This window comes from Geotrypetes seraphini, chromosome 15, assembly GCF_902459505.1.
Source record: "Geotrypetes seraphini chromosome 15, aGeoSer1.1, whole genome shotgun sequence".
Lineage (NCBI taxonomy): Eukaryota > Metazoa > Chordata > Amphibia > Gymnophiona > Dermophiidae > Geotrypetes > Geotrypetes seraphini.
The window spans coordinates 32,444,592-32,456,776 of record NC_047098.1 but is presented as its reverse complement, the minus strand read 5'-3'; the positions used below and the strand labels follow the sequence as shown (position 1 = coordinate 32,456,776).

Here is a 12,185-nt window from a genome sequence, read left to right as displayed (position 1 = left end):
ACTTCTATGGTCTGCATTACATTAATGGCCAAAGACAGAAGATTTGGCCACTTTATCATCATGTGATGTGAGTGCTGTACAACTCAAGGGGAGGGGAAGACATCTTAAATAGCAAGTTAAATACTGTAAGCAATACTTTGATTATAACATATTGCCCCATAACACCATCATATTTAACTGCCTATATGTGTTTGGCATGATGGAAAATTCCCAACCAGTATTTAAGTATGAGTGGTGGGTGACAACTCTTGGTGCAGACAGGACTGACTGTACAGGTCTATCTGCTGTCATGTACTGGACTACCTACACCTTTCAGAGTTAAAGGTTCTCCTCTCTGGTACCTCCTAGTAGAGGCAGCCAGGTCAAAGTGGGCTTGGAGAGGTCTTAAGATGTTATTATGCTGCTTGGGAAGAGTAAAAGCCTCCCGCACATCATATCCAAAGAGATTCTCTCCACAATATGGTACATCAAGTTTTTCCTGCACATCACATCATAGGTCTGAAGCCCAAGGCCAGGCGGATCCCTGGTGCCAAATCCATAGCAGCAGCTCTTGGTGCCATTTCAAAAATATTAGTGGTTGCTTGGATCATGTATTTTCTATACTCCTTCCCTTTCCCTCTAGTGAAACTTCCCAAAACTGCACGTTTCACAACTACATAACCCTGAAGAGCTGATAAGAAGGTACATAGGAAGTGAGAATAACATTCTCAGGGGGCAGAATCCCCTCCCTCCCCAAAAAATTCTAATGTCCACACTTCTCTTCCTAGAAGCACCAAGGAGTGAGTCTTGGAGCCTTTAGCCCTATTGAGAGAAAGTTCAACCATCTTGGAATGGTGAGGAACATATTGCTTCTCAAATCTGAAACTACTTGACTCCGTACATTAGTCAATCTCTTATTTATAGGCACTACAGAGAGAAAAGCACTTCCAACATTCTTATTTGTATGCCCTTGAGGATTCTTTGAATGGGCGCTATCACAGCTTTCTTGTGGGCAAGACAGGTAGGATTGGAGGATGCCCAATGTTCTGCCCTGGATTTCTCCTCTCTCGCTAACTTATGTGGAGCGGCCACAGCCATTTCTCATCCAAAATCATTGAAAGAGTTCTTCAGGAGGGTGATTGTCTTCTTTCATGCAGAGGAGACAGATCTGACAGAAAAGCCAGTTGAATCCTCTTCAGAGAATACATAGTAAGATGTCAATCTTGACTCAATCTGACTCAATCAAAATCTGAGGTGTGCTCAGAGTTAATACCCCAAAAGGATAAGTTTGGCTCTCTGCCTCTCTCTACCTATTAGCATCATCAATCGTTGAGAAAACTATTTCCAAAGACTTGGTGAAGCTTCCTCCCTTTAAGCACTGAAGATCAACAGTGTGGCACATGTCAACCCCATGGCTCTTCAAGGTCTCGGTGTTGATGCCTCTCTAGCATGCAGTGGGAGTTCAAGGACCGATTAGATCTCTCTCTGCATTGAATGTGTTGAAGCTGTGTCACTGTGCTGATCAAAGCACCTATTGAATTTCCTCATTACTGCTACTGACTAATATGTGGGGGAATGCAGCAGAAGTGGTTATATCCTCCTGAATCACTTATCAAGTACTTTGTCTCGGGTCCTTGAAGGCTGCTGCATCCCCTCCAATACAGATGAGGATGAGCAGTATTCACATTGAGGACACCAAGGATAATCGACAATATCTGATCCATACTCCGATTAGGTGCAATGTCGATGGTCCTGGCCTCCATCTAGAATGTGGCATCACAAGCCCTCGGCGTTAATGAAGTAGAGAATTAATTCTTCCTCTTCTTCGGGTGGAACTTGGATGATGACCAGTCTCAATGGCTTCTTTAGATGCTCGTTGTTAAGGGTGAGTAACACACTTGATGCCAATGCATCCCCAGGATCTGATACAGGTCTGGGACTCATGGGTTCCCACAATGGACATAATCCTGTTGCCAGCAAAAAAGAGAAACACCTTCGCAGGATGAAGACCAAAGCAAAACACAGCAAAGATAATCATTGGTACTATAAAACTTTATTGGCTCAAAAGGACTGGCCTGAATCTGGGGGTCTATAAACAAATGTACAAAAAAAGTATATAACAATGTATTTATACACATCATAGAATAATGTAATGTGAACAAAATTAAAAAATCATGATAAAAATTAAAACAATGAAACAGACAATTTGAAATATCTATTTAAAAATATTGAAGGATTAAAATCAAAATAAACTGTAAATGTGGAATACTGCAATGGAAATAGTTTTATTTCCATCGCAGTATTCCATATTTATAGTTTATTATGATTTTAAACCTTCAATATCTTTAAATAGATATTTCAAATTGTCTGTTTCATTGTTTTAATTTTTATCATGATTTTTTTTATTTTGTTCACGTTACATTATTCTGTGGTATGTATAAACACGTTGTTGTATACTTTTTTGTTCATGTCTGGTTTGTTTGTGTTTATATAACCGTGACCAGCTGGCCTAAACACATACATATCGGGTCCTTTTGAGCCAATAAAGTCTTATAATCCTGTTGGTCCAGGTACAATTCTTAAAGCCACTGGGGGTATTTTTTGGGCCATATCATCTGGAAAAATAGCCACAGTAATATTCTGATGAAGTGGCTGATTAAGCTTTAGTGCATCTGTGAATGGAACATTTAGTTGCCTTGCATAGACATACTTAGCATAAATGGGAATCGACTTAGCATTCTTTTCTGCTAAAGTGTTCATACTAATTATCTCAACACTTGCACATAATCTTATTGTGCCTGTATTAGCACTCACAGTATGACCTATGCAATTAGATACCTGGGACCTGCTTGGGTGGAAAAGAGAGGGAGTATTATAAGTCTTGTTTAAAATATATTTAAATGATTAGAGGTTGCATTAGCTCAACCTTTTCTACTTTGATCCCACGTTTGCATTGTCATTTTTGCTTTATTGCAAATGGATTGTAATTCTCTTATTTGCTTGTAATTCTTGCTTGGGACAACATCCATAAAGGTATCTAAATTTAAAAAAAAAAAAAATATATATATATATATATATATATATATATATATATATATATATATAAACTAATAGCCACAGTAAAAGTAAATGAGAATTTTGGCCAACAGAGAGGCCTACAGTAGGCTGAGTGCAAAAAAAAAAAAAAAAAGGAAATTTGAAGAGTCATAAAACACAGTTTATGACTGCAACAGATTATGTGAGAAAATATCTTGACATCTCCAGTGTCATGCAGCCAACTATTTCCAGGGAAAGGCAAAGACTGAGATAGCCCGATGCAATAGCAGCAGGTGGAAAGTGGCACATAAGCAGGATGGTGCGACTCAAAGGTTTCTAGTAATTGCTAAGCTGGTGAAATTTCCTGCATGGGCTCCGATGGTGACATCACCCATGCTGTGAGGACTTTGCCATCCTGCTTGTCCTAAGAGAAATACAATTTGAAATCTAGCTAAAATCTGTCCAAAGCACCATCTTTCCCTAGGCCACAGCCTCAAAAAAACAGACAATGTACATTGGTGCACAATAAACCTGCATAAAATCAGAAGAAATTTGGCAGCAAGGAATACCGTTTGCACTTTGTATTACAACACAAAGCAGAAAATGCACATTTTACACCTGGTTCTTTAGAACCAATAGCTCATGGGACTAGCACTAGGCCTTCTACAGCTGCTTCTGCCACCTGAACACATACAGCAACCATAAAACTGAAGAATAGGTCCAAGTGGTCACATTCACTTCTAATGCAAATGGATGATAAAGTGACAGTGTTGGAATCAAGTTAGCTAAGTTTCCAAGCATTGGAATATTCGGTATTTATCTGGTCACAGCAGTTGCTATAATGATCACAAAAGTTTGCAATTTAAAAAAAAAAATGAAAATAAAAAAAGAAAGGATTTAGGACAACTTCAGATTAAGACTAAAACTTATATTTGCTTGAGAGAGCAACTGCCACCTATCTATACCCTGGGTGCTGAATATGAAGACTTCGGCTATCTGCTGGTTCAGAAGCTTGGCTCATGGGGGGCCTGTGGATCTTCCCCATGCTAGCTAAGGTCTGATCTCTGAAGCAAGATTGTTGGAAGTCACCACTTAGATAATCCATACTCTGAATTGCACTGCTCTGGCCAGTCGACACTACTCCCGCCCCAGCCCTGTAATGGGCCCCTGCTGCACAATCCATGGGGGCTCCAGAAGGCTGTCCTCCATGAAACGGCATGGCCAGGTCTTGCGAGCCTGAGCTATCGCTGTTTGGTGTAGGCAGAATGTTATTCCATATGGGCTGGAAATATTGCCCATTGGAGTATGGCATGGGTCCCGGTAGGCCATTCACAGGTGGGGAGGGAGTTGGTTTCTCAACTGGGGGTTTCAAATTGAAAGCTTGACCCGTGCACAGTTCGTGAGCATAGGGTGTTAATTTTCCTGGAAACCCCTGTACAGCCAACTCTCTTTGTGGGTGTTTTCCAACCAGCCCCACCGGCCCATGTGCTTCGCTACACATTTGCTGCAGGTGTGCAAGTTGCTGCTGGTTCCAGGCAAGAGGCTTCATGTCATTTGGGTATGACACGGGTACCCTAATATTTATCATAGGAGCATTACTAGAAGCAGCAGAAGAAATAGTAGCAGCATGGTCTAATCCAGGGTTCCCGCCACAGGAAGGCATGGGCACACTGTGAGCAGAGACCCTAGTACTTGCATTGATGAGCAGGTTGCGACTTATGGGACTGGGGTTTGCAATCTGTCCCTCACATACCGAGGTAGTGCTGATGCCAGCCCTGGCCTGGCAGAACTGGCTAATCTGGTGCACAATGCTAGTCAGGTCTGGTGGCCGATTCTGCTGCAGGGTAGCAGCCATAGACAGAGGAATGGTTGAGGTAGACACGGTCACGTTTGGCGGTGCATCTGCATCCGGCATCTTTCTGCTTCCATGTAAACCTGGTTGCAGCATGGAGGTGGCAGGGTGCTGCAAAGTCTGATGAGCCATGCTCGAAGGGTGCTGTGCACTCTGTGTCTGAGGCATTCTCTGAGGGTGCTGCAGTGGCTGTGTTACACTCCCAGGATGCTGCAGTGGCTGTGTGATGCTCCCAGGATGCTGCATACTGGCAGGGTGCTGTAGTGTCTGTGGCTGAGCCAAATTTTGAGCATGTTGCAATGTTTGTGGTATGCCCAGAGGCTGCTGCAATGTCTGTGGCTGTGCCAGGCGCTGGGGGTGCTGCAGTGTCTGCACTACGCTCTGAGTGTGCAGTATATTCTGAGACTGCTGCAGCATCTGGGCCTGTGGAATATTCTGAGGGTGCTGCATGCTTGTAGGGAGCTGCGCTATGCTCCGAGTGCGCTGCAGGGTTGGTGGCAAGCTCTGAGTGTGTTGCAGTTGCTGGGAAAGGCTCTGAGTGTGACTCAAAGACTGTTGCTGCTGAAGGTTCTGCAGTACCTGTGCATGCTGGAGAGCCCGGGGACGAGAGAGTGCCTGGGGATGGTTTAAAGTGCTAGGTGCAACATATGGTGTAGATGGGGGATTCATCATCACTTCAGGGAGAACACGTGCGCGAACTCCCTCAAAGTCTTTCACGATTCCTTTTGCAGGAGATTTGACAATGGCAAGTAGACCAGCTTTGGTGCTGGACTGCAAAGGATAAGGACTATACCGCTGGCCTGATGTATCAAGTCCATTCACAGTTCGGCGAACGTGTTTTCTTTGAGGAACCTTGACACTGTTGGGAAAGATTTTTATAGTCAGTGGATTATTAGCGACCTTTTCAGCATAGGCATCCAGTTCTGCTGGAGTAGGATGCTGGGCAGATCTCATCTTCTGTGTAGTGTCCCCTGGGAAAGAACAGAGATGTCATTACCACTAGGCTTGTACAAGGATATCATTTTACAATTCATTAAATGTATTTTAAACCTCCACATCAGCCGACTAACTTAGGAACCACCACCCAACAACTGCACCCAAGACTTAGTGCTTTTCTAGTAAAATCACATTAAAAAAATTGTTGAAGACAGAGGTGGGGGTCAAAAACCTGAGTATGCAAGTTGAATGATTCATTTATTTTAGTCAGCCTTGATTACCCACAATGGATTAAATATATACAACAACAAAAAATCCTACATATAAACACCCCAACATCATCCACACTTAGCCATTGTCCTATCATTACTAATTATCCATTATCCTATTACTATTCTGCCTACTTCTGATATTCACAAGGAAAAGCCTGTTCATACAATCAGGCCTTTGTCAATTTCCTAAGAATCAAAACCGACTGTGTATTCAGTAGAAGCTAAAAATTTGTGTTTTGTCCTGTTCATCTCCCCCTGCCTCCCTCGCCTCTCCAAATAGGATTTCTCTCTCCCCTGTCTACCTGTAGATGCTCTGCTTGGGTCTATATTATGTGGTCTAGGTGTGTAGTCAGGCAGGAGTGATTCCCCAATCGTTCTTGCCTATGCTGGCTTTGACAATCTCGCAATATTGCCTTAGGAGGTCATAAGCAGCCATTTTGGGAGTAGAGCTGCCCTAAAATACTACTAGACCACTAGGGATTGTAGAAAAGTCCAGGGGGGAGGGCTACTCTCTGCATTCTTTTATTTTGTGTAATGTGATTTGAAGTAGTGCAGTAATGATATTGCATAGTAGTTTATATGGTAAACAGAGTGCTCCAAATAAATGTGTTTGTTACAAAAATTTAAGTCTGTAAATTTGGGATGATAACCTTGTTAAGAATTAGCCTCTTTGGAGATATGACATCAGCTGCCACTCCAAAATGTAGCTCAAAGTCAGCCATTTGGGATGGTAATATTATTAGGAATTAGCCTCTGTGGAGATACAACATCAGTTGTCACTCCAAAATGTAGCTCAAAGTCAGCCATTGTAAAAGCATTGTGACTTTCAGCTTCAGTTTTGCTTAGTTGAGGTCTATGTGTGCAGAGGCTATTTTGCTTGGATGTAAAATATGGTATTTTGATATTTAAATTACTGTATATCTATATTCTGGCTTGGATACTATTTGGGTGAGTCTAAAGAACTTTCAGGCTAAAGATGCAGCGTTTTAATCAAACTTGTAGCATGTAGAAGTTAGATTCTCTGAGAAAGGAAACTGCAGTGATTATTTTAAAGTACAAGTACTGGTCAGCTTACAGCATTAGGGAAATAGTACAATGAAAAAGTTTATTTATTAGAAAATTATTGCTCATGGTTATAATTTTTCAGAGCATGGGGCTCCTTTTACTAAGGTGCGCTAGCGTTTTTAATGCATGCACGAAATTACCGCGCAGTACCCTTCTAGAATAATACCAGCTCAATGCTGGCATTAAGGTCTAGCGCGCGGGGCAATTTAGCGTGTGCTATTTCGTGCTTTAAGGACCTAATGCACCTTAGTCAAAGGAGCCCATAGAGTTTTCATATTCAGTAACATCAATGGTCTTTTTTTAAATTCTGGATTGTGCATTAGGCTAGTATAACATCTGCAGTGTAGACTAGTGTCACCGTTACCCTATTTTAGCAAGAATCTATATCATGCTTGTCCTTAATCAGTTTTATAACTAAATACAAAATGGGAAAACATCTCAATGCTACTTTCTCTTGTTACCTGTGCAGTTGGGTAAGCATAAAAAGCTGGTCAAAAAATTGTTCTCACACAGTTCCTGTCTCAGATGATATTTAACTACATCTGCTAGACTTGTTGAGAAGCCTTGGTTAAAATGGCTCTCTCAATTGTTAGCATGTGCTTGCAGTTTCTGGGACTGGCAGGTAATCTCCTGTGGGTTTAGCAGAGGGCTGCCGACTGCAAGCTCTGACAATCCCTAGTAGGCCTCACTGGTTCACATTCACACAATCTTTAGTATGTTTTGGCCAAAATCATTTAGTCAATTTCAGTAGCAGTTTCGGTCAGACTCTAGTCCTTCGTCCAGGTTCTCTTTGAACAACTACTGCTCTGAAAGGGCAGTTGACTAATGTTTTTTGGAAGCAGAGTCTGCAGCCAAATGAAACATAGAAACATAGAAGATGACGGCAGAAAAGGGCTACAGCCCATCAAGTCTGCCCACTCTGCTTACCCACCCCTTGTCTATGCCCTAATGACCCAATTTCCTTATCTTGACCCTCGTAGGGATCCCACATGGGTATCCCATTTATTCTTAAAGTCTGGCACGCTGTCTGCCTCGATCACCTGCACTGGAAGCTTGTTCCAATGATCAACCACTCTCTCTGTGAAGAAATACTTTCTGGTGTCGCCATGAAATTTTCCGCCCCTGAGTTTGAGCGGGTGCCCTCTTGTGGCCGAGGGTCCCTTGAGAAAGAAAATATCATCTTCCACTTCGACACGTCTCGTGAGGTACTTAAATGTTTCGATCATGTCTCCCCTCTCCCTACGTTCCTCGAGAGTGTAGAGCTGCAATTTGTTCAGTCTCTCTTCGTACGAGAGACCCTTGAGCCCCGAGATCATCCTGGTGGCCGTCCGTTGAACCGATTCAATTCTGCGCACATCTTTACTGTAATGTGGCCTCCAGAATTGCACACAGTACTCCAGATGAGGTCTCACCATGGCCCTGTACAACGGCATTATGACTTCAGGCTTTCGGCTGACGAAACTTCTATCGATACAACCCAATATCTGCCTTGCCTTAGATGAAGCCTTCTCCACTTGATTGGCAGTTTTCATGTCTGCACTGATGATTACTCCTAAATCTCGTTCTGCTGAAGTCCTAGTTAAAGTTTCTCCGTTCAAGAAGTACGTCCTGCATGGATTTCCGCTTCCGAGGTGCATGACCTTACATTTCTTAGCATTGAAGCCTAGCTGCCAGGTTGAGGACCAACTTTCCAATGTAAGCAGGTCCTGCGCCATATAATTCTGTAAACTGCATTCACTTACTATATTACATAGTTTGGCGTCATCGGCGAATAGTGTTATTTTACCTTGAAGCCCTTGAGTCAGATCCCCTATAAATATGTTGAAAAGGAGTGGACCCAGGACCGAGCCCTGCGGCACTCCACTGGTCACCTCCGATGTTTTAGAGAGGGTACCATTAACCACCACCCTCTGAAGTCTGCCACTCAGCCAATCATTGACCCATGCAGTTAGTGTCTCTCCTAACCCCATCGATTCCATCTTGCTTTCGAGCCTGCGGTGTGGGACACTGTCAAAAGCTTTCCTGAAGTCCAGGTATACGACGTCCAAAGACTCTCCCAAGTCCAACTTTCTTGTTACCCAGTCAAAGAAGCTGATGAGATTGGATTGGCAGGACCTACCCTTGGTGAATCCATGCTGACTGGGATCCCGAAGATTCCCTTCATTCAAGATCGTGTCCAATTTGCTTTTAATTAGTGTTTCCATGAGTTTGCACACTATTGATGTGAGACTCACCGGTCTATAATTCGCAGCCTCTGCCCTGCAACCCTTTTTATGCAGAGGAACGACATTAGCTAATTTCCAGTCCAGGGGAACTTTCCCCTTACTTAGGGAGAGATTGAATAGCTCAGCCAACGGTTTTGCCAGGACATCGCTTAATTCTCTGAGCACTCTTGGGTGCAAATTGTCTGGTCCCATGGCTTTGTTCACCTTGAGTCTTGCCAGTTCACTGTAAACTTCACCTGGTGTGAACTCAAAATTCTGAAACGGGTCTTCTGTGCTTTGTGTTGCCTTCAACTGGGGACCGTGTCCCTGTGCCTCACAGGTGAAGACTGAGCAGAAGTATTCATTCAGTAGTTCGGCTTTATCGGAATCTGCTTCCACGTAACTTCCGTTCGGTCTTCTAAGGCGTACTATCCCGCCTGTGTTCCTTTTTCTGTCACTAATATACCTGAAGAAGGATTTGTCCCCCTTTTTAATGTTTTTTGCCAGAATTTCTTCCACTCGAAGTTTTGCCTCCCTAACTGCCATTTTGACCACTGTAGACCTGGTCCTATATTCTACTTTTGCCTCTCTTTTCTCCGTGCGCTTGTAGGAGAGAAACGCTTTTTTCATCTCCTTAATGAGGTGCGAGATCTCCGCGGTGAACCATTGGGGTTTATTGTTTCTTTGTCGTTTATTTACTGATTTTATGAAGCGGCTAGTTGCTTCATGTATGGTTGATTTCAGTGTTAACCACTTAGCTTCTACATCATCGGTCTCTGCTTGGTCCTGCAGCGTCTGATGGACGAAATCTCCCATGCGTGCGAAGTCTGTGCCCCGGAAATTGAGTACAGTGGTGCCTCACACAACGAACTTAATTGGTTCCAGGAGCAAGTTTGTTATGTGAAACGTTCGTTATGTGAAACGCGTTTTCCCATAGGAATACATGTAAAAAAAAATAATTCGTTCTGCAGCATAAAATATGCTAAGATGACATAAAAAAGATAAATTTTTGGTTATTATTTTTATTTAGATACATCTAAAAACATAATTGTTTTTTAAAACAACACACATTTTTTAAATTTAAAGACAGACTAAGTAGAGTCTAATTTTACAGTGAGAGGGCAGAGTCTCAGCGGCAAAAACTGGGACTTAACTGTTCATTTTTTTTTTTTTTCTACCGTGTTTCCCCGATGATAAGGCAGGGCCATCAAATAAGACAGCCCCCCCTTTTTAGAAAAAAATGTAAAATAAGGCACCCCCCCGCAAATAAGCCACCCACCGATACCTGCGCTTACCCGAATCGGGTGGTACGGTGGGTGACTCCGTGTAGTCCCTGGCACCCCCGACACGATCGGGGCAAGAGGGAGCTCAAGCCCTCTTGCCCCCCCGACTCCCCGACACGATCGGGGCAAGAGGGAGCTCAAGCCCTCTTGCCCCCCCCCCGACTCCCCGACACGATCGGGGCAAGAGGGAGCTCAAGCCCTCTTGCCCCCCCGACTCCCCGACACGATCGGGGCAAGAGGGAGCTCAAGCCCTCTTGCCCCCCCCCCCCGACTCCCCAACACGATCGGGGCAAGAGGGAGCTCAAGCCCTCTTGCCCCCCCGACTCCCCGACACGATCGGGGCAAGAGGGAGCTCAAGCCCTCTTGCCCCCCCGACTCCCCGACACGATCGGGGCAAAAGGGAGCCCAAGCCCTCTTGCCCCGCCGATTCCCCAACTCCCCGACAATATCGGGCCAGGAGGGAGCCCAAGTCCTCCTGGCCACGGCGACCCCCTAACCCCACCCTGCACTACATTACGGGCAGGAGGGATCCCAGGCCCTCCTGCCCTCGACGCAACCCCCCCCTCCCCCCAACGACCGCCCCCCCCCAAGAACCTCCGACCGACCCCCAGCCGACCCGCGACCCCCCTGGCCGACCCCCACGACACCCCCAACCCCCTTCCCCGTACCTTTCTGTAGTTGGCCGGACAGACGGGAGCCAAACCCGCCTGTCCGGCAGGCAGCCATCGACGGAATGAGGCCGGATTGGCCCATCCGTCCCAAAGCTCCGCCTACTGGTGGGGCCTAAGGCGCCTGGGCCAATCAGAATAGGCCCGGGAGCCTTAGGTCCCTCCTGGGGGCAGGGCCTGAGGCACATGGTCGGGTTGGGCCCATGTGCCTCAGGCCCCGCCCCCAGGAGGGACCTAAGGCTCCCGGGCCTATTCTGATTGGCCCAGGCGCCTTAGGCCCCACCAGTAGGCGGAGCTTTGGGACGGATGGGCCAATCCGGCCTCATTCCGTCGATGGCTGCCTGCCGGACAGGCGGGTTTGGCTCCCGTCTGTCCGGCCAACTACAGAAAGGTACGGGGAAGGGGGTTGGGGGTGTCGTGGGGGTCGGCCAGGGGGGTCGCGGGTCGGTCGGAGGTTCTTGGGGGGGGGGGCGGTCGTTGGGGGGAGGGGGGGTTTGCGTCGAGGGCAGGAGGGCCTGGGATCCCTCCTGCCCGTAATGTAGTGCAGGGTGGGGTTAGGGGGTTGCTGTGGCCAGGAGGACTTGGGCTCCCTCCTGGCCCGATATTGTCGGGGAGTTGGGGAATCGGCGGGCAAGAGGGCTTGGGCTCCCTTTTGCCCCGATCGTGTCGGGGAATCGGCGGGGCAAGAGGGCTTGGGCTCCCTTTTGCCCCGATCGTGTCGGGGAGTCGGGGGGGCAAGAGGGCTTGAGCTCCCTCTTGCCCCGATCGTGTCGGGGAGTCGGGGGGGCAAGAGGGCTTGAGCTCCCTCTTGCCCCGATCGTGTCGGGGAGTCAGGGGGGGCAAGAGGGAACCAGGCGGAGAGAGGGCAGTTAAGCGCAGTGCCTGCGCGG

At 46.0% G+C, this 12,185-nt stretch overlaps 1 protein-coding gene across 3 annotated transcripts in view; it reads right to left on the bottom strand.

The window, feature by feature from the left end:
- Positions 1 to 3,209: 3,209 nt before the first annotated feature.
- FAM222B (family with sequence similarity 222 member B) overlaps positions 3,210 to 12,185 on the bottom strand; it is a 78,105-nt gene continuing 69,129 nt past the window's right edge. For all 3 annotated transcript variants that reach the window (XM_033921272.1, XM_033921271.1, XM_033921273.1), the window contains exon 3: positions 3,210 to 5,838. In XM_033921272.1, coding sequence (XP_033777163.1) covers positions 3,971 to 5,838 — 1,868 coding nt within the window. In that variant the 3' untranslated portion in view covers positions 3,210 to 3,970. The remainder of the gene's footprint in view (positions 5,839 to 12,185) is intronic.